This window comes from Sciurus carolinensis, chromosome 4 (genome assembly GCF_902686445.1).
Source record: "Sciurus carolinensis chromosome 4, mSciCar1.2, whole genome shotgun sequence".
In the NCBI taxonomy this organism is placed as follows: domain Eukaryota; kingdom Metazoa; phylum Chordata; class Mammalia; order Rodentia; family Sciuridae; genus Sciurus; species Sciurus carolinensis.
In genome coordinates, this window is record NC_062216.1 from 10134279 (window position 1) to 10161396 (window position 27118).

The 27118-nt window shown below is 39.0% G+C and overlaps 1 protein-coding gene across 2 annotated transcripts in view; it reads right to left on the reverse strand.

The window, feature by feature from the left end:
- The window catches only part of Elp3 (elongator acetyltransferase complex subunit 3), a 79456-nt gene that overhangs the window by 17839 nt on the left and 34499 nt on the right, over positions 1-27118 (reverse strand). The window contains exons 10-14 of one of the 2 annotated variants that reach the window (XM_047551652.1): positions 23896-24089; positions 11385-11475; positions 9016-9081; positions 7293-7520; positions 6305-6386 (exon numbers count right to left, since the gene is read on the reverse strand). In XM_047551652.1, the coding sequence (XP_047407608.1) occupies positions 6305-6386; positions 7293-7520; positions 9016-9081; positions 11385-11475; positions 23896-24089 (661 nt within the window). The remainder of the gene's footprint in view (positions 1-6304; positions 6387-7292; positions 7521-9015; positions 9082-11384; positions 11476-23895; positions 24090-27118) is intronic. The other variant, XM_047551651.1, reaches the window with a different exon arrangement.

Consider the following 27118-nt stretch of genomic DNA (forward strand, 5'->3'; position numbering starts at 1 on the left):
CAAAGCTCCCAGACTTTTCAGGAATGTTACCAGAGACCACATGATATAACCCTGTTTCTCCTAGGCTAAAGCATACAACCATCATTCCAATATTTGTAAGCCAAGAGGAACAAAAATAGGGGAGAAAGGGTTTACGAGAGCAGGCTAGCCTTTGAGACTTAAGGTACACATTTCTGAAACATAAGAAGGCTAGACTGCATGGATCAGGAATCAGCAACAGCACTTGCCAAATGCTGTTTTTCAGGTGCTGATGGGCCACTACGAATTGGTATCACTAGCTTCTGCCAAGGAAATATCACAAAAAGTTCAGTTGCCTACAAGATCAACAAAACAGCAGAAACTCACTGGTGGCCTATTCAGGAATATTCTAAACGTGCACTAATGAACAGCATCACGTGATGCCAAGTGAGGAATGCTTTAATGCACTTGACATGCAAAGTACTACAAACTGGTACCTGATTCACCTAAAATGAACAAGTGTCAAGCCAGGGAATAATGATTCCTGAGAGCAGCCATGCAACAATGCCTCCATGTGGAGCCAAAACATAGACACCAATTAGCTAATACCAAGCTAATTTGTTATCTAGCAAAGTAGCATTCTCTACTATCAATGTTAGTCTGATTAATAATGATGCTGAAATTAATAGAGATTTTGTAGTAAAGCAATACTCTATGTTTTATCTATTGTCTTTAAAAAGAAAGATACTAATAATGATTTTTCAAAGTCTGACTGGAACGTGCATCGAGAAAGAAACATGTATGATCATTGTTAGCATACCAAAATCAAAGAAAGGAATGAACAGAATCCAGAAAATGTACATTTAATTAGGGGCCATTTAGAAGATAATTTATAAAAAGACAAAGTATGTAAAGGGCTGAGGAGAGAGAATGAAAGAGGAAACAATCTTCCCTGTCCTTTCTGATAAGTCCCACATTGACACACACGCCTGTGGCATACACTGGTTTGCATTTGGCAGGCTTCCTGCGTCCATTAGCAAAGAGCTACGCCATAATGAAGAAAAGCTTTTCTAGGCACTTTGGTAAGGATTATGAGTCCATTATCAGACAGACCTAGCTACAAATGTACCCTTCTTTTCAACTAGATTATAATGCAAAGAATAAAACAACCTTCACCTGAAACTGAGGGAGATGTGTAGTAGCCTGGAATACAGGAGAAGTTTCTGGGGTCCAAGAAGTATAAGTCTCAGTCATTTATAGTGAAAGGCAACAAAACAACTGCTATTTTCTGCCTACAATGATTGTATTAATCAGTGGCTCTAGGGTACAAGACCATTAATTTCAGTCCTAGGAAACCATACTGGATTATATAAAGCATACGTGCATTGATTTTTTGACTATTGGGAATTATAGTCCCAGCTTTAGGGTCATATGACTGCGTATCATGATTAAAGAATGATCTCATCTCTATAGTGACTTGTTTAATTACCCTATATTTAAATTCTTCTCCCCTCCCTTGTTTTTGGGCTTTTTAACAGATTTAAACAAAATGCCATCAGCCTCTGACTTCAGTGATTTCTGTCACCAACCATTCAGACGTTTCCCTCGTTTCTCACCATCACCGTGTAATCTATCAGCCTTGAACAATTCTTGGCCAATGGCCATATTAATTTTCTACTTGAAAGAACACAAATAGAATCCTGCTTATGACGAAGGTACGGGGAGCTTGGGGAATAGCTGTTCGTCTTGCTGCATAGCAATTAGCTTGGCAAATTGAAACAGTGACATGACTGACTCTGATACCTAGCCAAAATTGCCAGAACAAAAAACTCATTCTGTGGGGGGCGTTAAATGGCTTTTTGAATAGTGGCTACTGACAGTTATATTTGCTCTTTTGGAAATGGTACGGGGAATATGACATCAGAGACCTCCCGTTTCCATGGTGATCATTAGTGATGGCATTTTAAAAGTTGTGGCTAGCTTCTACAGTATAATTCCTTGCACATCACACCATACATGAAAGAAGAGAAAAACTGCCGCATCTTGACAGGTCAGAAGGAAACAATGTGATCACCCAAGCAGATAAACAACATGGTTTTTAAGTAATTATGATTTGTTAATCTTAAGCAGATGTGTGTTGATAGAAGACACGTGGGTAAATGGGCAAGAGATATTAAAGCACTTGGACCTAACTGGGAAGAATTAATTGCTCAGACACTCAGCAACAATTTATGGTCATTTCCTGCTTAGACACTATTTTACAAACTAGTAGTTCTTATGACATTGATTTACCTATTTTTATACATGGGAAAAGATTATTTTCTTACTTTGAAGAAAATTAATCTGGAATCTAAGTAGGGAGAAATGGGCCTTCCTCTGAAGGTCATGACCCAGCCAGCTTTGAGCCCGGGCATGCCTGAGAGGAACAAGGCACTTCATACCTCGATGTGCCTCTGCTAGACCCTTGATACCTGCAGTGTTGTTGATGTCGTTTTGCTTTATTTAATAATATTCACATTTAAAAATTATGGCTAACTTTAAAACACAGTTTATTAAGACAATTATATGTACTTTGAAAAACACAGATGAATAAAACTAAAAATTCCTCTAAGGAAGTACTTCATTTGACTTTGATAAATGAGGAAGTTTTCAATTTTCTCACACTGTACTGTAAAGGTAGCACTAGTTTAAAAAAAAAAGGTCATCAGTTATAAAACCTACAGTATATAGCTATAAATAAAATATACTGAGGTAATACAGATAAAAAGCAATTTTGTTTACTAACAGGGAAATCAAGAATACACAGTCTTTCTGACTTGATATTCAAATGAGATCTGTGCAGTTAATATTATTTAGAGGTAGAATCAAAGGTCCTAAATCTATAGTAACTAAGAAAATGTGCTGGCGAGATGAAGGGAAATCATAATGAATCTGAACACAATTTTTAAAAAACTGTACATAGTGCATTACTTTTACAGACAGGGTAACCAAAATGATAAATGATTCTGTCTCTCCCTTACTGAAGCTACCAGTTACGGCAAGACAGAACATCTAGGTCAACACTGTGTATGATTTACAGGAAAGCCAGCAGACCCAGAGCAAGGATGGATTTATAAATTAAGGCCAAGGTCTGAGAAAAACGTAGGCCAATTAGGTCACAAAGTGTCACCAGCTGTGACCAACATTAATATGTGTCCACGAATCATGGACAGGATTAACTACCCATGGGAGACGTTATCATCATCATTGTCATCATCAAACACCCAACCTACAATGAGACTGGGATTCATTACTGACGAAATTGAAGAGTATTTTTAACATGCTATCAGAAAAATAATCTACTTAAACTGTAATCAGTAAAACCTAAGTGGTCATGTTGACAGGTAACAAAGTGAAGATTCTAAAGGATAGAATTCTAGATGATTAGAAATGTATAAGATAACCTAATTCATTTCTTTTAATAAGAAAATAAAGGCCCATAGAGATCAAGTAAAATAAATCTAGGGTCACAAGAAGGGCCGCTGGTAAAGCAGGCATGGAATCCTGGCCCCCTGCTCCTCCCAACCCCCATCACTGTCTCTTTTTATATGCTAGTGATATCTAATGAAGCACTGTTAATGAAATGTAGCCTGTAAATACCAGTACTACCATAAAGAGGTTTTCATTCTAAGGATCAACACACAGACTAATTGCTTGACTTTTTACAAAAACAAATACACACACACACACACACACACACTTTCTCATAATTATTCTTAAATCAGAAAAACCAAATTAAAGAAACATGGAGGGAAAAAGGACACTGTACATAATAAACAATTTATATCTACGCTCCTTCAAGTACTGAATAGACACCTCAGGTGTCTGAGGAGAAACTTGAAAAGAACAGTAACACATTGCTAAGTTGGAGAAATTAAACCCAACATCCTCAAGGCAGAAGTTCTTGGTGTTTTCACTGGAAGGGTGACCAGAGCTTGAGTCAAACGGAAGAGCCAAGGCCTATGTGGTCCTCTGCAGAGATCAATGGTGGGGCACCCAGGCCAGAGCAACACTCACTTTGTCCTTTCCCAGGAAGAACTAGAGTTCCTAGAAAGGCATTCCAGGGCTCTTCCCCTAGAACCCCGCCGGCCAGAAGAAACCCCCTTTGCGGCATGTGGCGGAGCTACTGTGCCAGCTGAGGGCAGGCTCTCCCCTGGGATGCGAAGTCTCTAGGTATTTTACAGTCTCCACGCAGGTGGATCTGCAACAGTTATCATTTAGATTTGGACAAAAAGCTGGAAAGATGACATGCTGATTTCCACCAGGAAAGACCCTGCTCAGAAAAGCAGAAACGGAGGCTCTTATGAACCACTGGATGTGACCTCAGGCAAGTCAGGGGCCTGAACAGTGATGGGATATGGATAACCTTCAGCTTCAAAATGGATTAGGTTCCACAGACACCAGAAAACCACGTGACTGCACATCAGTTGCCGCATATTAGGAGTGCAGTGCTGCCAGGGTCTCAGAGTTATCACTACCTTGATGACTGGGGAAGGACATTTGGAAGAGAACACTAAAATCCTGCTTCCCAAACGTACTCTGAAGACAAGGAACAGAGGTATCACTCAGGAGCGCTTAGAAATGTAGGTTTCCACCAGACCTAGAGAATCAGAATCTGCACTTCAACAAGCTTCCAGGTGACTCCCAGGCAGTCAAGTCCCAGAAGTGAAAACACTGATGGAACTCCAGCAAAAGCACTTTCAGCATTATCAACCCTAGAGATGCACATGCAGAGTGGTTCAGTCAGTCTGGCCTATCCTGGTACTTCTGGTCAACCACAGGTAAAATGGCTGAGAGGTAAACACTTTTTACTACAGGTGAGCCTCAATTAGACCTCTTCTTTGTGGAATTTAGGTGATAGAGAAACATATATAAAGCTAGAAATACTCTATTAACCTGGGTAATATCAAAAGTCACAGCCAGACTAAATGACTAAGTGAACCTGTGTGATTACATTTTCATAATTATAATGATTAAAATCTGGGCAAGGGTATTGATTTAATGATTGGCAACAACATTGATTTTTTTAAAACCTCATTTCAACTTTCATTTTCAGAAAAGACTATTTTCTCCAAAGGTGTGGTGTAGCTTTTGGAATGTGTTAGTCTGGTGGGAAAACAAAAAGCCGCTGAGGAAAAAACCAACCTATATTTTGATCCTGGCTCTCACCATTTTAGCTCCTACCTCAAATCAGCCATTTTTTGTAGGGACACAACACTGAAGAGTGAAATGAAAGGGTGTGCACTCACATCAGATCTCCTTTTCATGTCCCCTTCCCCGTTACCTGATGCCCTGGGTAAGGAATGGGGAAGCTCCCTATGGGGTTCAGAACATACTACCCCCAAACAGGTGATTTGACACACTGAAAATTTTAAGCTGAAGGAATCTAAGAAAATAGCAGGTGCATGAAGCCCTCTCTGACCTTCCCCTGCCCTCCTCTCCTGAAGCAGGGTAAGGCCCTCAGATCAGAGGTGCCCTCCCCGCACAGGGGAACAGGAGCATCCCGACCTCTGAATGAACGAGGCTTGCTAAGTGCCCCTAGTTTATTACCTTTCGCTCATTCTCCCGCGCCCAATCATATTTCCTTATGACTTTCCAATCTACATCAAGTATCTAGTATCAAAACACTATATCAAGTAGCTAGTATAAAAAATGCACGCTTAACCATTTCTTTGGATCTTCATTTTCTTATGAGGGCACCTATGTTCTATGAAATTTACACCACATAAGCCTGAATGTTCTTCCCCTATTAATTTGTCTTTGCTGTTTGCATTTTAGATCCAGCCAGGGAACCTAACGCAGTTGAAGAAATTTTTTTTCCTCCCCTGCCCCCACTTGCCCAGGAATGACTTGCTGAAAACAGTACTGAAGGAGCAAGAACACTGCTTTTACACACCTTATACTGCCAACCAAGGTTCCACTTTAATTTTCTGAACAATGGTGATAATCTCCACACTGGTTTATAATTTTATTGGATCCTTATAATCAAATTCCACTTCCCCAGACAAACTAACTGGGCACAAAGCACAAGAGAGATGCTGACCACAGCCACCAGTGTGACAGACGGCGAAGAAGATAAGATCTGGGTAACTCGCCCTGCACTCTCAGAGTTGGAGCGTTTCTGAAAGTTCTACTCCACCAAACTGCTTCCATGATTTTCCTGAGTGTTTGGGCACAAGTCCTTCAGTCAGGTCTCATTTTGAACATAGTAATCATAAATAGGGGCAAGAGAATATTGAGGTAGACTTCATAGTGCTACCAAATTCAAAATGTGGATGAATCATGAATTTCTCCCTCCCCAAGTTACCTGAAATAACAGCTATTTTCCCAGATCCGTGTTCTTCTCGAGCTATTCTTTCTGCCTCCTCCATCAGCAGCATGCCAAATCCCTGGAAGGAGCAATAAAGGGTTTGGGGGATTAAGAAGGGAGGAAGTCCATCAAAAGAAGTCCATAAAAAAAGGTTATAATTTTGCAGTTGCTAAAATCTATTAAAAAGAATGACAAAAATCTACTTATGTGAGTAAAGAAAAAGAAACCATTTAATTATACCAAAAGTGCTTGGCAGCCAACCAGTGAAAAAGGTTTAACTTTCCAACCAGACCTACCAAATGGTATTCTGTGCAGGACGTAACCTAGTCATAGCAAGGGGACAATACCCCACAACAGTCACCTCTTTTTAGGTAAGTTCTAGGCAGTCTCCAGAGGACAGAAGTCTGGGGCAATAAATTTTTTATTTGACATCCCTCTACTTTTGAAAATAGCTTAGAAATCAGGCAAGGTCCTTTACATCACCAATTGTGGGGCTTACCCTAAATTCACCACTGGTACTTTTTAACACATTTTTCTGGGTTTTAAAAAGTGAGTACTAATTTTAGGTTGTCTGGGGTCAGAACAGCGTTCCTCTGTATAAACAATAGCTTGCAGTTTACAAAGTGCTTCATTATTCCTTATGCACTTTCATGTCATATTCTCATTGAGTGCACAGTCAAGACGACTCAGGTAAAACTGCCAGTATTATGATTTCCGACTTCCCAAAGAAGCAATTTTGCGTGGTTCAATCTGATATATTCAATTTGGCTGAAACTGTTTGTCTTTCCTTCTGCCCCTTCACTCCCCAAAGGGAGCAGTGTGGAGAGAAAACATGGTGGAACAACTGAAATGCTGATCCTTTTGTTCCTAATTCTACCTTTCCCCTCTTCTGTCTCCATTCACCCTCATCCCCCATTCCTTTTCTTTTTTTCTACCTTGGGCAATTTCTTAATTATAAGCCAAACAGAAACAGAATACAGGATACCTGATGCTGAAATTTAGTAGGATCCCGGCTGCTCACAGGGACTACGCTTCCATATACATGCAGTTCCCGGACTATGGACACACCTCCACCCAACTCAAAACGGAAAGTTTCCTCTGAGCACTTTCGTAGTCGCAGGAGGCCAATCAGAATGTCTTGATCAGGATCTTCATATGACAAGAATGTTTCCCAGCCACCATTTGCAACATAATCTCTCCTTACCAATTCAACCTGTTGAACAGAGAGTGCACAAAAAATATTTTTCAAAATTAAAATCCAAGTTCATTTTTATAATCATACGCATTTATTTAGGCTATTATTCAGTTAGGAAAAAAGAATGAATCATCACTAATTATGTTCTTTTTACTGATATCCTTTCAAATAGTCCCAATAAATAAGAGTTCATGCCTTGATTATGAACTCTTGTAAATGGAAAACAATTTAATAAATATTTGAACTCAATTAACCTGAGATTCTTCCAGATATCCAGCTCAGTTAATGCTTCTATATATTTAAATCTTTGATCTCCCATGAACAATCTTTAAGATAAAATTACAGATTATGTCACAGGTTAACTCTCAGGAGCAACCCATTTAGTCCCCAAATGTTGGATGTTCAGAGGTTTCCTTTTCTTTTTGGCACCAGGGATTTAACCAATGAGCGACTTCCCCAGTCCTTTTTATTTTGAGACGGGGTCTCACTAAGTTGCTTAGGGCCTTGCTAAGTTGCTGAGGTTGGCTTTGAACTCACAATCCTCTTGCTTCAGCCTTCTAAGCTGCCGGGACTATAGGTGTGCACCATCACACCTGGCGGTGGTTTAATTTTCTAGACCTTACTTCCTTCATTAGAACCTACTGGGGCAGGGGGCGATATTGACACGGGTCCCTTGTACTGTGATGGGATTTAAGAAGTATTGCATCTCACAGAGCTCTTAAATCATACCTACTTATGGTTCAATTATATTAAAGAAAATTTAATCACTGGGCAAAAGCTTTTTTTAAAAAATTTTTTTTAGATGTTGCTAGACCTTTATTTTATTCATTATATGTGGTGCTGAGAATCGAACCTAGTGCCTCACACATGCTAGGCAAGCTACAACCCCAGTTCCATGGGCAGAAGCTTTTGAAGGGAAGTGTTGTGGGGGAAATCTACAATGAGCTTTGACTCTTCAACTCATTGTATAAATGGCCCTGGTACTTTGCATAAAAATGAGCTATATGTAATATATGAATATACACAGAAGACTACATGTTTGGAATATAGGTACAGCATCTATTCATTTGCTTATCAGCAATGGGCAAGAGTTGAACAATTACAAAGATAAGTGGAAAAGCTCTACCAGAAGGTAGCCACTACATATGTGTGGCTGTTTACATTTATTTTTATTTTTTACATTAAATAAAACTAAATCGTCAGTTCCTCATTTATACTAGCTGATCAACAGTCACATTTGACTAGTGGCTGCCATAGTGAACAGCTCAGACCACAGAATATTCCCTATACTGCAGAAAGTTCTGATGGACATTACTGATCTAGAATAAGATGCAGTCTTGTTTTTCCTAACCTAGCTCTTCTATAATTCAGTTACCCTCATATTTGGCTTTCCTGGCTTGACATCTGTATCTAATCTTCAGTTATTCTCTGCTCTGAGTTATTCATTGACTTTCAGGACTTGGTACTGTCTGTAAGAGGTGAGGGTCCAGTCTTGGCAAAGACAAAAACTGACCTGGTAGGGCCGTACTTTGTGATGAATTTCTTGGATTCCAACCTCTCTGGTTCTTACATCTCGACACTGCCAAAAAAAAAAAAAAAAAAAAAAAAAAAAAAAAGATGGTGGAGGGAGAAGGGAAAATTAAATTGGTAACTAATTCATTATTTGTTTAAACCTCTCTTATTTAAACCAAACCTTGGGCTCAAAATTAAGTTTGGATACAATTTACACTGAGATTAAAAAACTGAATTTAAAAAGGCCCAGTTTTAATAAATTTGAGAATGAGGGAAACTAAAATGAAAAATTTGTGCATCTGTACTGTTTTAAAATAAATTTAGACATAATTTTGGCCCAATGGATATAACTATCTGAAAGTACAATACCAAACAACATATATAGAAAAGTAAAAAAATCCCAAACTATGTATACAGAAGAGTAAAAAAGCAAATTTCTAAATTAAAAAAAAAAATCTTTGCTATTTTACAGCAGTTAACATTTCTGGTATCACCACAATGGTATCATTTCAGACTTATTGGAAAGAAGCATGTTAGAGATGGCTTTGTTGTTGTTGCAGAGAAGGACAGTGTAGAAGAAAGGATGGCAGGCAGGAGGCAGGGAGAGAAGACAAAGGAAAAGCAAGCAAGGAAGGAAGGGGCCTAGAGTCAGACTGCACAATCAGAACTACAATTACAACTGGTTCTCTGACGATGCCCAGCATGCACATGCTGCCTGCAGATGAGGCTAGTGCAATGCCTGGTCTGTACAGCCAGGTACTGTGATGTTGCTCTCGCTCCTGCCTCACAAGTGGGATGCTACGCAGCCTGACACTCCTAATTACAAAATCCTTACATCACTCACTTATATTTCCTATTTTTCCCAGAGTATTATTTTCAGGGTTCTAACACGTTCCACTAGTAAGAGAAGATCACTCTAGGAAACTTGATTATGTCACACAACCTATTGTATTAATATATTTCTGAGGGACTGTGACACGTATGTGAAATTCCAGGAAGAAATAAGAGAGCAATGTTCAGTTCTTCAAAAAACAAAAGCTACTTCCATGCGCCAGGAGGCAGCCCAAGAAAACACTGTTGATGCAGACTGCACAGCAAACGGGTTATCAATCCCTGTAATTACTGATCTACTCGATATGTAGTCCTGTACAACGGCTTACATGTGGATTGTTACAGTTACATGCTCTTGAAAATTTGCCTGCTGTTACTTCCTTGCGTGCTTTTTTAAAGACAGAGATGGTGTGTGCTTACTTTCTGGAAAAGATGCTGCCTATGGGAACTAGAAGTCTTTTGACTCTGATTGAATGCCAGTCTTCAGTCTACTTCACAGGCTAGTGAGGTGGGAAGTGTTAAGGAAGAAAAATGGACAAGGAGATTGTCAGTCACTGGGCCCTGAGTTCCCTCAGCAGTGGTTTTCTTAGAGGCCAGAGGAGATGGAGAACAAGGATAACTGGAAAGCAGAGCAGGCACATGATCTTGTTTAGAACTTAAAATTGTACTCAGTTTTTTTTTTTTTTTTTTTTTTGGTAGAATAAGCCAATGTTGTTTGTAGACTTTCTTGGGGCAAACAATCTTCTGAAAAATTTTCTTCATGATAATTTGAGAGAAAATATGAAATGTCTTAGGCAAGTACACAATGGGAAATCCTTGGAGCAACGTTTCTCAAAGCATGCATGGTCCAGGTCAGCAGATGCTTGCACTACATGCCCACCCACTGACAGAATCAACCACCAGTGCCTTGGTAGACCCATTCCCGTCTGCTACCCGCAGCAGCTCTAAGTGTCTAGGGCACTGACTTTCGAAACTTCCTATGACTTAAGAATCAACCATAAGGAGAGAGACTATTAAGTTACAAATTCCTCTGTTCTTCCAGGACCAGCAGAGGAGATGCTTAGGAAATATTTGTAAAATAATAAGTGCCTTTAATAAACTTGGGGTGGAGTGAAGGAGCCAGGTTATGAGAAGCACAGCATTGTTTGGTTACTCATTTCTTGTACATTATCCTTGTCTCTTCAAATTCATTTTGGGGAACCACATCATCTTATTCTACAGCCTGCTGGTTAAGAACTGAACACCTAATATTTGAAAAGAAAAAAGTTTTTGAAAGCAGTTGTTGAGCACATAGTTAGCAATCAGGGTAGGTAGAAAAAAACCACCATTCAACCGAAAAGCCTATAGAGGAAGGCAGAGGGAATGAGGGACAGAGTGCCGCTTCTGCCACTGTGCATTTCGGCTCCCAGGTTACCCAGATGCATGCAGGCTTTCTAACCCGTCTGGTAGGAGCAGCCTGTAAGAGCAACAGCCCCAGAGCATATCTGTGAGGTTCCTTTTTTCTCAAAGGTGATGGTCTGATAGCCATGTCACTCTCACCTGTATTCCAAGGTCCTTCATTCTGGCAAATGCCAGCTCCCTCAGGTTGCCATGCTCTACTCCGGAGCTGACCAAGGGCATCGGGATGTCTCTGCAAGAGAAAAACCTCAGCTGCAGCAAAAGAGAAATCATTTTCCATTGTAGTAAGGTAGGGGTATTAAAAAAAAGAGAAAAAACAAAGAAGCAAAAAAACCTATGAAGCAGACAGGAAAACAGAGATCAAATATCAAAATCAGAAAGTAGGTTCAGAGCTGCCCTGTTCCTGAGTTTTCCATCCAAAAACCAGTTTTCATCAACTTCGTGCTTTCCTGTGAGACACATCTGACAGAAATTATAATATTACAAAGTACAAAACCAATGTCCAAATGCCCAATAACCATCAGTATAGATTTTTGGCTGAAGAGAGACTTGTATTAAATAAAACAAGAAATAAAAATTTAAAAAAATAAACTTTTTTGATTTGTTTAATGAGGAGAAACAACAATTTCTATTAATGGCCTGCTTCATAGCCTACACATTCCCACATAGTAAATGAATATAAGTAACCAGGAAGCTCAAATGTCTGGTTTAGCTAACAACTGGTCTCAAAGAACATTTTTCCCCCTCATTTCACAAAAATAGAAAATTAGAAGTGACTGCATTAGAAGAATAGCAGACTGCCTAAAGATCAGAAGAGATAAAATTTAATTCCTAGCATTGGTATAAAGTGCCAGGCATAAAGGAGATGTCAATCAAAAACTGAAATTATGAGTTCTATTTTAGTAGCCCCAACACTGTCCTAGAGGAAAAAAAAAATTAGTATATAAAGATACAGTATCTAAGCTTAAAAAACAAAAACAAAAAAACTGAAGAATATGCTTAGCATATCTGCTTCCTAGACAAAGATAAACCTCAAATTTGTTTTGTCTAATATTTGGTTGATCAAAAGAAAGACAAAAGAATATACCAATTATCTTCTCTCTCCTCATATTGCTTTTGAATCAACTTGAGTTTTCTCTATTTTCACTTGTCTCTTCATACGTTAAATACAATTAGCTAATTCATCCACTTGATTCTAATATGATATTTCTTACTTATAAGTTTCAAAAGGCAATCAATTTGCACAAAGAGCTATACACAGTAAGTTTATTAGACTCCGGAACCAGCAGTTTTCATAAAACACGATACAGACAAAGATGTACTGGGGGTTCAAAGTGACAGTGACATATCACAGTATATGTGGTTGAGATACAGGTTTTAGTAAAATAATTTTCTATCTTAGGAACTATAATTTCTTAAAATCAAATATATTAAAAAGTAATCCGATGAAACTGAAGGCTATTAAGGTAAAAAGTACAGTTTATCTTAGCAAGGAATACATATATATGTATGTACACAGATAGAAAGATATATATTGCTTTAAATATTTTGCTGTTTCATATTATCTATGCCCAAGGTAAAAAAGTAAAGTCCGCTACATGTTCTTTTTTACCCTGAAATAGTTATAAATAATTCACAAACATATGAATATATAAAATATAGAACTATACATCATATAAACGAACATACAAAACAAGAAACATACTTGCAACTTGAAGTAAATTTTCAAATGTTCATTATCGTGGTATGAAATCAGTCTGATAACATCAATGGCTGCAACGCTAGGACCTATTACATGACAAACACATTTGTGTCTTGCTGTTCATGATAGTCAGGTGTTAAAGCTGCTGCGAACACTGACCCAGACAACCTTGAAACAATGCTCCTGAGAACAGTTCCTGAGCTGGGTTCCTGTGTGCCCCTCAACACTGTCTTCAACCGACCAGGACTTACCCTTGTTTTACGTGTGCCTCTGATAAGGCACCCATCTGGCATAGAGCCGACTCATTAACAAGGACCTCAGCATCACAGCTCATGCCTCAAAGAAGCCCATCTAACACACATATTTTCTTGAAGGCATACGAAGACAGCATGTTAAGAACAGGGGAATGTAAATGGAAAGATGGAAATCCAAATAAAGAACCAAAAACAAATGTTGAGAGATCCAAAACGCCATAACAAAGAAGAATATTTTTGATGAAATTATTAGTAGTGGATAGAGTTGAGGGAAAAAAATCTTGGAGCTTGAGAATTTATCAACAGAAACTTCAAAAACTAAAAAGGCAGAGAAAACAACTGAAAAACAAAAAATAAGACAAACAAACAAAAAGACAGAATATCTGAAGACTCTGAGGCAACTACAAAAGGTGTAATAGCTGCACTGTGAGAAGAGGGAAAAGAACGGGGGAGATACTTAAGCAATAAAAGAATTTCTCCAAGTTGACATCAGACATGAAACCACAGATCCAGGAAGCTCAGAGAACACCAAACGGGACAAATCCTCCCAAACCTGCATGTGGGCACATCACTTTGAACCCACAGACATGAATGATGATGAAACTGTCCTGAAGGAAGTCGGAGGGAAAGACACCACCGAGGAACAAGATTAAGAATCACGTCTATCTTCTCTTTAGAAACCATGCAATCAAGTATACAGTGGAGTGAAATGTTTAAAATCCATTAACCTAAATCCTGTGTCCATGACATCATCCTTCAAAAGGGTAAAAGACTTTCTAAGATAAACAAAAAATTGAGGGAATTTGATGTTAGTTGATCTTCCCTGCAAGACACATTCTAAGGCAACCACTAAAGTAAAAAATGAAGTCCAACTGATACATTAATAAAGAGGAGAAAATTGCATTAAAAGATCAATTAAAACCATAAAAGGCAGATAAAGAATGGAAGTCAAAAAAGGAATAAAGAATAAGGGCAATAAAAGCAGTGTTTAGAGAAAAAAATTTAAGCACTGAAATGCATATATTAGAAAAGAAGAAGAAAAAAAATTAAGTTCCAACCTTAGGCAATGAGATAAAAGAAGAGCACATTAAATTCAAAGTAAGCAGAGGAACCGAAATAACTAAAATTAGAGCAGAAATCAATGGAATTCCAACAGAAAATCAATAGAGAAAAAGAACAGTTACCAAAAGCTGGTTTTTAGAAAAGATCAATCAAATAAATCAACATTTAGCGAGAGTAACTGATGGAAAAAGAGGTGGCAGAAATGATTATCAGAAATGCAGGAGGGGCATCACTAACAGATCCTATAAACATGAAAAGTATAAGGGAATTCTCGGTGCTGTGGTTTGGGTGTGGCTTGAAGGTGCCCCAGGGTTTCACTGTGACTGGAGGCTAGGTCCCTGGGAGTGGAACTGGGAGGTGGCAGAACCTTTAAGAGGTGGGGCCTAGCGGGAGGCTAGGTCCCTGGGGGATGCTGTAGTTCTCATGGGGCCCCTTGGCAGTTCTCCCAGGAGGGATACTGAAATCAGCCCCTGGTTCCAGATGCTCCCACACGTACTCCCGTCACTGCTGTCTGCACCATGAGGTGACACAGCCAAGGGATGGTCCTATAATGAGCCAGGGCCATGCCGCTGCCTCTAGACTCTGTCGGTATACAAACTAAGACATTTATGTTTGTGTATCCAAGTAGGTATAGTCATATGCACACTCAGAAATATGTATACAACTACTACATGCAGATTTGAAAAACTGCAGGATCACACTGATGATTCCAATGCTGAAACAGCACCTCAGGGGACGTTTCAGCCTTCTAATACTCAGAAATCCCTTCAGAGAGTGAGAAAGGTGGCTCTCATTATCTTTAGTGTGTGTACTGATCTGATAGATCAGGTAACTTATCTGCTCACTGTAACCAATCTCCCAAGACCTCCAGCTGCCATCTCTGCACTCAGACTGCACCTGTCCGCTGTGTCAGATGCCAGGAATGCCGCGTCAGCGCCTCTGTGGTACTGCTTCCACGGGCAACAGGAAGGCAGGTGGGAAGGAAAGAGAAGATGGACTCGACAAATATTTTTTAATAACAAACTAGTACTTTTAAAAAGACATTAGGGCTGAGGATGTAGGTCATTGGTAGTGCATTTGCCTAGCATGTGTGAGACCCTGGGCTTGATTCCCAGCACCACATTAGTAAATGACACTAAATATTTCAAGAGAAGTAAACTCTCTTTATAAGACAATGTTGGGACCCAGCAGACTGCTACATAACTTGTGGGACAGTACAAAATGAGAACATGTGACTCTCATTAGAAATTTATTTATAATCCCAAGATGGTGACTGACCATCAAGCCAAATGTAAGGCTCTACAAAACTGCACAGGGTGCGTGTTCTCGAGGCTGGTGCTGACCACCAGAGAGGGCCTGGTGACACAGGGATTTACAATGATGCTGACAGTTCACAAATGTCCTTAAATTTATGTTTGTCACTACAAAAATGAAAAATGACTTTAATGGTCTTTGGCAGTGACATGCCTCGAGTACACCAGATGGAACAGGGAGGTGGCAATTGCTACTTTCAGTGATAAAGTCTTTTTTCATTGAAACCCAGGGAAAACAATTCTACATAGGCTGAGCATCTTCTATGTGTAAAGTACTATGTAAAGCCATCGGGACCATACGCTCAGACAATGCTACAATCTCCCAGGAATTCAAATCCAAGGCAAGCTAGGACTTAACATTAGTTTTGGGTTTCTTAATTTAATTCAATCTAGTTTTGCTTTCTTGGTTTTGAGAGAATACATGAGAGAATATTCCTTTTCTAATTCTATTTTTTAATTCTAACATCTCAAGCTTGGAGGTGCTGATATTTGCAATTTGCTCATCAAAAACCCTTCAAAGTGATGTCTAGAGCTGTTTTTGTCCAAAGTTTCTCACGTTTTGTCATGTTTTGGTTGCAAATTGGTATTCCTATTCTAATGCCTCACAGTGATTTAAATATCACATCAAGGCAGACAGCTGTCGAATAGCCTGCGGGCAGCAGCAGTTTAATGTGGCTCCATCATGTGCCTGATGAAATTTTATACTTAATCATTGAGCGCACCCTTGGGGGCAAGAATACAGAATCTCCTATCAGGATGCTGCTTCATAAAAATTCCCAGAAAGATGTTATGGACTTAACTATCATGAAATTAAAAACTGCAAAATAGTTTAAAAACACGTGTGCGTGTATTTGTGTGTGTGTATGTGGGGCAGGGGGAGAGGGAGGTGCAGGATGTGGAAAATAATCAATCAAAAGCATCAAGTAATCTATTAGTAAAATGAGAGAAGCATGAAACATGTTCTCACTTGAGCATCTTCCCTGGATCCTTTAGATGCTGCCTGAAACAGTTCCTAAAACCCCTTTCTCCACATAAGCCTTGTCAGCTCAGCACCAAGCATGTTGCCTGGAGCCGCAAGAAGCTCCCACTAGGCTACCTACACAGAAACAGGCACAGAATGGAAAGCAGGATGCTATGGTTGAAAACAAAAATCAACCACGGTTACGACAACCACCTGGATTCAACAACCGGAGGAGGCTCTGCTCCTTTGCCAGTGGTTTCTTTTAGCAAGAGCTGACTGATGACTTCCACATGGAACGGAGAGAGGGTGCTTAACTGCACCCTTACACTCCCCCTTTTCTATCTTCTCAGAATTATTCTGAAACATTAAGCCTGAGGCGAGAAGAAAGATGCTCAGTACAAACCCCCTATTCTCCTTCTGGGCCAGAAGCTTCCCCACCACCGGACACTGCAATGTCTCCGCAATGTCTTGGCACGGCGGTTTTCAGGGTCCCTCATACTTTCCTTGCCACTTGTATTTCAAAATTCACCCTCTAGCTCTTGATACAAGCTTTTTTCTAGAAGTTCAGACAAAACAAATTCTCACTCTATCCAAGTGTAAGTTTTAAAAAGCTTGAAATGAAACAGGTTTTAAACAGATATGGTGCTGATTCACTAGAACGCAGAGGTCACAGAGGTTAAACGTGCTCAAGTGCTAACTGTACTATGTGGACATGAACTTTTGGTTCCCCGGTTTCCAGGAGGGAGGACAGAATTCAACACAAGAGGGAATATTATGAACTTTTTGAGCTCTCACCATAAAAAGCATCATTTTTATGATCCAAACTCCATGACTGGCAAATATAATCAACTGGTAGAAGAAGGAATACAATTTTTACAAGGTGAAAAAGTTATTCTTGCTCATAATAGGAAAACACAAATTAACACCTGTACTTGAATAAAATTTAAAAAAAATAGGGATTCAACTTCGTAGAAGATGTGATAAAACCAGTAACTATTTACTCTAAATTGGTCTAAACCCTTTGGAAAACCTTACCAATCATGTCAATATATGCAGCAAAAGCTGCATATTTATTTATATTCCCCTTGTATCAGAAAATCAATAAAAAAAAGAAAAAAGATTCTTAAATTCTTCACCATGAATATTCCTTATAGATTATAGTACTATAAGGTATTATTTCAATAGTGGTAAAAAGTTCCGGTATATGAAATTTAGTATAGACTAGAATAATTGTTGTAAAGGTGTAGAAACAGTTAATGAAGGGAGGAAACAACAACAACCACCCATGAAACCTTCTAGCTTCATTTGCTCTTAATTGACTTAAAAAATCACTAACTTTGGAGGTCACATAGCTGGAGGGTGCATCATTAGTCTCCCACTAGCTCTGCTGTGGCTCTCACCTCTGAGGTGTGGGTTATGATGACTAACAGTTGCCTAGGTTACTCTTTGGGCTCCTGAAAGCCGCTTCTGTGAAAACACTGGCTCTTCACGTGGGCCTCCAGATGTCCCATGGGTGATTGGAATGGGATGGAGAGGTGTGGATCTTGGCCTCCACATTGAGTCTGTTCCCTTAATTGCCTAACTTTTGTCAAATTCTACTCAGTGCTGCACAAAGACACACTGATCACTGAAGCTGTGTCTTGTTCAGAACTATAACATATGGTTAACTAGACCCAGACTTGCCTAGTCTCCCCCTGGCCTCTTTGAGGCCAAAGGCACCTACTAGCCATCATGACCAGAAACACCAGACCATGAAAAGAACAAGACCCAGTTCCCAGGAGGTCTCCACTTACTCCCAGTAAAGACACGGGTACCCCACTTCCTTTTACTGGTCTGTCCCTCTTCTTCCTTATTCCTATCCTCCATTGTAACCCCTCAACCCCACAGAGTTGAGAAGCTGACTTGTGAGCAAAACTCCCTCTTCTCCACTTTTGGCCACTGAATAAAGCCTTTCCTTCTCCCTAACACTTGTCTCTCAGATAGACATTGGTTCTTTTGTGGAATTGGTCTCTGAATCTGGGTTAGGTAACAAAACCCAGAAAAAACCTAAAATGTCTAACAATGGGAATAGTTACTGAAAAAGAAAAATTAGAATGACAGACTACTATGCTGCCTTTAAAATTATATCCAAGAAAATTATTCTAAAACCTTTTCGTATTTCAGAAAATTTTAGCTGTATACATGGGGTACAATGTGATGTTCTGATACATGTATACATTGTGAAAAGATCAAATCAGGGTATTTAGCATATCCATCCCCTCAAACATTTACCATTTCTTTGTGATGAAAACATTCAAAATCCTCTCTCCTAAAATCTTGAAATAGTTTTTAAAAACTACAGTCACCTATTGTGCAATAAAACACCTGAATTTATTCTTCCTAATTTTGTACCAATTGATCAATTTCTCTCCATTCCCCTGGTCCTAAACTCCCCAGTCTCTGGAAGCCACTATTCTACTTTGTGTTTCTGCGATATTATTTGTTTTAGATCTCACAAATGAGGACTATCATGCAGTATCTGCCTTTCTGTGCCTGGTTTATGTCACTTAACATGTCTTTAATATGAAATGGAATGCAAAAATACAAATAGCAAATTTGCCAGCATATAAAATGTGCTGCTATATGCATCCCAATTATACAAGGAAATTTTTGAAAAAATAACATATTTGTTATCAACACAAATATTGAAGTAGCTTTATAGAGAAAAATTATTCATGTATATACAAGACTGTATGACCAGAAGGGAGGGAGAAAATATAAATTCTGGATATTAGTAATGTATTACAAAGTGTTGGAAATAAGGTATAAGATGACATGGTTATGTAAAAATGTATGGAGGTCACTGAACAGAGGGACACAGCACAAACACTTGGCTCTAGGCATTTACTAGTAAATGAAATCTTTTAAGCTACCTTGGCACTGCACAAGCCCAGTTTAAAATTAAAGTGATTACTGAGAACAAAAAAGCAAGTTAGAGTATAAGTTAAACATGAATCATTTTTTTTTAAACATGAATAATTTTTCAATGTAGTACAGTCATCCCTCATTATCTGTGAGGGACTGGTTCCAGGATCCCCTGCAGACAGCTCAATTTGCGGATGCTCAAGTCCCTCATATTGAATGCTGTGATATACATTTGTGCAACCTCATGTAGACTTCGAATCATCTCCAGATGACTTAGGATACCTAATATAATGTCAATTCTATGTAAATAGTTGTTATTCAATACATTTAGGGGAAAATGACAGGAAAAAAAGTCTATACATGTTCAACACACAATTTTTTTCCCCATATGGAGGACCTACTCCATATACAAAGCAAATATGTATGTAAGAATAGATAAAAAATAGCAAAATATAATAAATATGAATTCTTATGCAGGTAGTGATTTTAACAGTTCAGTAATATCCAATGCAAAACCTAAATAACATATTTGAAGGAATTCTTCTCATGCTTACCAAAAAGAAAGTGCTTTATTGATCATCGGTTTACAGTAAACTACATTTAAAAAGAAACCTAATGAATTCTAATGTAAACTTGTATAAAAGTAAATGTTTTAAGAGCATCAAAAATATAAAAAATAAAATGGAAAGCACTATGAAGTTTTTTTGTCTCTGTACAAAACAGTCTAGCAAATGATCATCTTTAAAGTTAAGTCACTGGTCAGCCCAAAGCATGAAAATCCAACCCACACAACTGGACTGCAGGACTCGCCAACACACTTGCTGTTAGTCATCACTCTCTTCAAACCAGACCCCCAGGACATCACCAACTCCACATTTCTAAGGAGACTTTGCACTACTTCTTGCTGCACCGCCCTCCTTCAGGTCTGAGCTCACCCACGCATCTGTGAAACAACTTCACGCCTATGTACCCTCAGCAGCGCCTCCCTCAGCCATTTCAGATGAGATCTGCTGCCCTTCTTCCTGAGTCCTCGTCTTCTCAATTGTGGGTGGGCCACGATAATGACTCTAGTAATATTTCACAATGTCCACAAAAATAAGCTTTTAACGTCTCTGTTACTCTTGACCCACTAGTTGCAGCAGTGAGAAATTTCAAGCTGAAAACTCAGCAGGGGAGAACACACTCTTTCTCCTGTGAGCCACGCTGGCCTCACTGGGAAGAAAACTGTGGTTCTCTGGATGTCCGTTCCATGTCAACTACTGTCACAAAGTATCTTCTCACTCTTCTCTTGGTGGTCCATGTCAGTTAAACACAAATTACTTTTTTCCTTTGTCTCTGGTAATGCTATTTATTGTATCTTTGGTTCCTCAAAGTCACAGAAGAAATGCAAATAACTATTTTCCTGAACTACCTGAAAGTAAGTGGTGAATGACATGTACTAACACTCTCAGAACATTTTAAGCATTTCCTACAAGGATATTCTCTTATATAATCACAAAACCACCATCAAAATCAGGACATTAAAATGGATACTTCCCTACTGTCTTATCTTTCACTTCATTTGAGTTTCTAGGGTCCCAATAAAGTTCTTTATAGCAAAGGGACCCAGTTCAGAACCCTATATTGTATTTAACTGTCAAGTTTCTTTAGTCTCCAAAATGGAACCAAAAGCCCTGACTGTGATACTTTCAAAATGACAGGCCAGTTATTTTTTTAGAATGTTCCTCCATTAGGAGTCTGTCAATGCTGACTCCTGATTAAATGCAAGGAGGGACTTCTGGCTGATGAACACAGAGGTGACACTGTGTTCTTAACCTGTCCTAGCAGGTGGCACATGACTGTGCTTCACACAATTTCAGATAATGCTGCCTTTGATCAGCTGCCAGGTTTCTCCACTGTCAAGTTATTCTTTCCACTTTGTAATTAATACATATGTTGTAGAGAGATACTCAAACTATGTACAGTCAATTCTCATCAGGTTAGTAGGCAGTAAGTAATTGGTAGGTAATTATGTTCTCTACAGTTACCAAAAACAGTGAAGAAGTAAACCCTGAGTCATTGCTGCTATAGAAAATAGAGCATTAGGTTCCTGTAAGCCTCTGGCCACAGTATTTTTGTCATTCATCAATACATAATCCTGTTTTATGTCTTTCAAGGCACTTTATTTAATGTATACTGTGACTGAGTATCATATGTTGTGATTTTATTATGTTCACTGAACTCGTGGTCAGCAGCATGGAACAAGTATCTTCTCCATAAGGCACAGCACCGTCTTTCTGCATTTAGGAGCAATAGACAGGATTTTAACAATGTTTGGGGGCTGTTTTAAAGAGTAAATCCCTAATAAATTTGACAAAAATTTTAAACATGCAGCACTAGGTAAAACTATAAAAGGAATACTAGGTCACAGTGTGAAAACTAGAAAACGAAGGCAGAGTATCGCCTTGTTTGACCTTGGCTGAGAACGTGTTCGGGGGTGATTCAATTTTTTCACTGTTCTTCATGTCTGAGGATGATTTGTGGGCAAAGGACTGCAAGTATTGATTTTGAGTCATAAATTTTATCAAGTAGGCACATTTGCTAATACAGAATCTGCTTATACTGAAGATTGACTATTGACATTATATTCTTGACTCATACTTAGAATTCATTGATCTAATTAGGTATCTCACTGTGGACTCGTGAATTCCTATTTTATTCAGTTGATTATAATCTGTTAATATCAGTATTTAGTTTGCTGTTCAAATGTGGCCAAAAATGGGAGCCCTCAAGCTGGCTTCCTCACTCCTCTCTAGACACTTCTTTGCTTCCTGGCATTAAAGGTTCTAGGTTCATCTTGCACTTTCCTGGTCTAAGGACTGCAACCAGTCATTTCTCCAAGGAGCTCTGGTTCCTTTCAGTGGAGGATATTTAGAAACCAAGATCTGGAAACCAGGCACGCTCATTGCTATAAACCCATCCTGGAAACACACTGTATTTACTGTTATTTGTTACATTTGTATCTCTTATGTTGAGAATCATGAGTTCACACCTGTATCTTCTTTCCAAAATCACAGCATTCACCATTAATTTTCTTCCTTTTCATGTGTACTTGCTTTCCCAGATAAAAAAGTAAGCACCTACCATCCTTAATGTATCTACAGATCAGACCAACCCCGTCAGTAATCAAGCTTTGGTTGCTCTCGCCATCAGAGACAGCCTCCACACCCTGCTCCACTATGACACTACACGGGTTCTCTGGGGTGAATGCCCTGTTCACCACTTGAAGCTTCACCAGCTTGCACCATGCCACTGCCTGCTCCCCAAGGTACTGCTCACCCTGCGCTGGGTCCCCAGGGCTCCACCTCCCTATGTGGACATTGCTCTGCCCCACCTAATGTCTTTTTGACTGAATTTTCCCAGGACTGAAAAGAAAGGGAAAGACATTACAAGTGATTTTAACAGTCAGTTTTTCTATTTACTATCTCCTGAGTATTTCCTAAAAATAAGAGATCATACAGGCAATTTAGACCCTAGAGTTAGGCCACTGATTTACAAATTTTGAGAAATCAAGATGCTGTATCAAAAGCAGAGTATAAATATCCTCTGACCCTTTAAGAGAATTCACTATTTTATTTGTACCCTTGATAATTTTCCTTAAGTATCTGATAGTTTTCTTTCCTTAGTAGCCTGTTCTTAGCATTCACGGTTCCATGTTACCTGTGACATGATTTTGTGCTCAGGGAAGCACAAGTCAGCAGCCAACTGTGCTCTCATTTACCTGTGACCTTTGGCCTTATGTGTGTTATAGGGGAACATGGGCAGTTTTTGGCAGGGTGTGGGAAGGTATCTTAATGACCACAAAGTTCAGGAATAGCTTTGTTAGGACAGGAGATATACTGGTAACTTTAAAGTTTCTAAAACTTTTCTTCAATGTTATCATCCTAGTTTGAAAACATTAATAAAGGTACACAACTGTAAATGGTTTACTTTTTCTCTCCTGGGAAGAAACAAATTATCTTACTTTCTTCATGCCATCAGCAATGTCACTTGTTTTCCACATGCACTTGAATTATCTACCTAGAAGGATGTTGCTTCCTTTCTCCTGAGGCTCTGGAGCAGGGAGAAGACACATGGCCACGCTTCTTCTCATTCCCGATACACATCTACACTGAAGCAGTCCTGCCAGAGGAAATCTGCACCCAGATCAGGAGCTCCTCAGATGCAAGCACCAAGTCTACTGGCCATTGCAATGCCATCTCCAGGCTCATGAACAAATGGATGGACGGATAAATAGGTACTGACAGTGTGGCTTGGATGTGCCATGCTTTGGCTTCTCTCCCTCTCTACTTGTTCAGAGCATTCTAGATATTTCAATTTAAAAAAACCGAAACCCTCCATATGAAATCAGACTATTTCTAATATAAATTACTAAGAGAGTCACCAATTATTCTGGGAATAAAAGACAACATCCTACCTCTGCACTCGGTACACTCGAGTCCATGGAGGCACAAGGGCTAGGATCCGAGCCACCAGTTCAATCAGGTCACTAGGAGAATAACTCTTGTATCTTCCTGATTTCCAAAGCTCATACAGCCCAGTTCCACGAATGACCAGGGTAGGGTAAAGCTTCAAACCGTCAGGACGAAAAGCAGGGTTCTCAAAAAACTCCTGTGAATAGAGAATGGAAAATTACTCCTCCATTCCTTATACAGACATCACCCACAGTGAAGCCTCAATCCTGGACTAGCTTCTCCCACACTCCTGCAGGCCCCGAGGCTGCCCTTCACTTCTGTACATGGATAGGACAGGAACTCACTGTTCCCTCAGCCTCAATAGAGCAGAGCACACATTCGCTGGACCAGGTCTTCTCAATCTCTCCCCATCTACAGCTGTCATCTGATCTCAGGTCCTCTGCCTTTGCAAAGGCAATTTCCTCTGCCTACAAAGTCCACTGCTTTTCTTCATCTAGCTAGTCTTCAGGTCTCAGCCTGACTGCTACTCTTCAGAGGCCTTCCCGACCTGCAAACACTAGCTGCCCCACCTAAAAAAATAAATCCCACTGAATGCTGTTTGTATCACCTCTTTCTTAACAGCATCATCCTAACACTTTACTCCATGTCTGCCTTTACTTCCAGACTATAGCCTCCTTTAATAATGGAATATATTTAATTATTTAAACTTTACTTTTCTAAATTTTTTTGCGGTGCTGGGGATCGAACCCAGGGCCTTGTGCTTGCAAGGCAAGCACTCTACCGACTAAGCTATCTCCCCAGCCCACTAATTATTTAAACTTTAAAAAAAGTTTTGACAAAAACAAAAGATACAATCAAAAAGGAAAAAAAAAAAACAGAAGAAACAAAATTGTGACAGAGGCCATCTGGCTTATTAAAAACCCACAATGTTTGATATATGGCCCTTTAGAGAAAAGTTTACTGATCCCTAGATGTGACTATTTTGTCCTCAGGCTAACTGGCACCATCCTTAACTTGGGCTACACACTGTCCATTTGTTATCTAGACAATGAATAATACATCTAATTCAACTGCTTTTGGAATAGTCATTTTTTGTATTCCATTGTCCCTGCTGGCTGCCTTGTTTCTTGACTTGGATGCAGAAAGAGACACGAAGTATTCTCCTTGACATGACTTTGCTTTAATCTTGATTTTGCATGATTTTTTAATCTTCTGCTATATTATTCTTGCAAAACATTCCACTGTTTAATTTGCTTTTTAAAGAAATGCAAGTAGAGTTTTCAATGTTTCTCACTGATTTGACATTCTTAAATGCCATATTCTTTATGTACCACATGGTCTTATAGATATTCTTCTGTAATTCTGTGATTTTTCTCAGTAACATTTATATTTTAAAGATATCAGGTCTTTAACATATATTCTAGATACCCAAAAAGAGCATATAAGAAAGCCATTCTCCACTTAAGACTAAATCCACCTTTGAACATCCAACTTCAGAAAAGTACTTCAGGTTCCTGGAGACATGTATACTTTTTTAAGAATGAAAGCATTTTGGGTTTTGTTCAAAAACTGAAAATTAAATATGTATCTCTCTCCTTTCCCTCCAAAACTGCAATAAAATAACACCAAAGATTTTTAAAGACATACAAAGTTAAAAGAATGAAGAGAGCAAAGGAGACAAGAGTGGGGAAAAGTGATGGCAGCAAATTTATTGAAAACAGAAAATTGATGGAAGACTGTAAATGGCTTTGCAAGTGAAATAAACTACTAAGGAGATACTAATGAAAAGCTACTCGGACACACCAGAGTCCTAGAGACTTAAAGATCAGAAGTATCAGGAACTGCGTAGGATGAAAGAAAGACATGGAAATAGAAAAGGGACACTGGATCAGAGTCTGCACAGAGAGGATTTACCCCTTACTCTGGTACAGGCAGAAGAGAAGGTTCACTCCCTAGAGCTAGTTAGAGAGCACCAAGGCTGACAATGGGGAAAAACCAGCACGTTTACCAGTTAGGCCTCTTCCCTGCTCTGTGTTGCCAGCAGTCAATTTTCTGTTACTTCCCCATGCCACCCACTGGCCAAGTAGGAACTTGAGAGTTCATCTCTGGATTCACCACATGGTCTGGCATAAGGGTTCAAGATACTAACACTTAGGAATCTCCTAAAGAAAGAGTTTATTACATGAACATTTTTCAGTGAAGCACACCAGTGGCTAACCACTCAGAGCTTGCAATCTGTTTTTTAGTCTTTCATTCCTAAAGTATGAATATATGGTTGAGGATCACCAGAAAGTTGGGGAAAGCCAGAACATGATGGGAGCACCAAAAGGAAAAAAAAAAAAAAGATATATTACCTCTATAAAACAAGAACAGGATGCTATATAAAATTAAACCACCTGGATATAAGAAAGAACTCTTAGAAATTAAAATTACAACAAAAATAAAAACATTTAATACAAAGGTTGAAAGGTAAAGTTGAGAAAACAACAGGAAAGCAGAATAAGAAAGAAAAATACATGGAAAAGAGAAGAGATAAGAATATTGGATGATCAATCTGGGAGATACAATGTTTGCTTAACAGGCATTTTAGAAAGAGAACAGAGACATGAAAGGGGACATCGTCCAGTTATACAGGAATGTTTCCCTAATGGCAGGGTCCTTCAATGTCCAGCACAGTTAGTTAAAAACTAATTATTGAAATACATTGCTGTGGGGTTGCAGCTTAGTGGTGAAACACTTGCCTTGCACATGAGGCACTGGGTTCAATCCTCAGCACCATACAAAAATCAAATAATAAGGTATTGTGTCCATCTACAACTAAAAATATTTTTAAAAATGTTTAAAAATATACATTGCTGTGAAGTTTCACAACCTATGGGATAGAGAATTAAAACAAAACAAAACAAAACAAAACAAAACTTAGGGGCAAGAAATCCAGGGAATCCAGGGTAAACACATTTTAAGATTAAAAAATAAGGAATACAGGCCTAGGAATCAAAATACTGAGTAATGCTAATAGCCACAAAACAGTGATGCAATTCCTCAGAAAAACCTGAGGGAAAAGAATTTTCTTCCTAGAATTCTGTGCAAGGTGTAACTGTGACATTTTCAATATGCAAAAGATTTATCTCCCATGGTGAATCTTCTTTTAGGAAAAAATTCTGCTGGAAAATGTGCTGCAGAAAAATGAAGGACTAAACAGGGAAGATAACAAGAGTCTGGAAA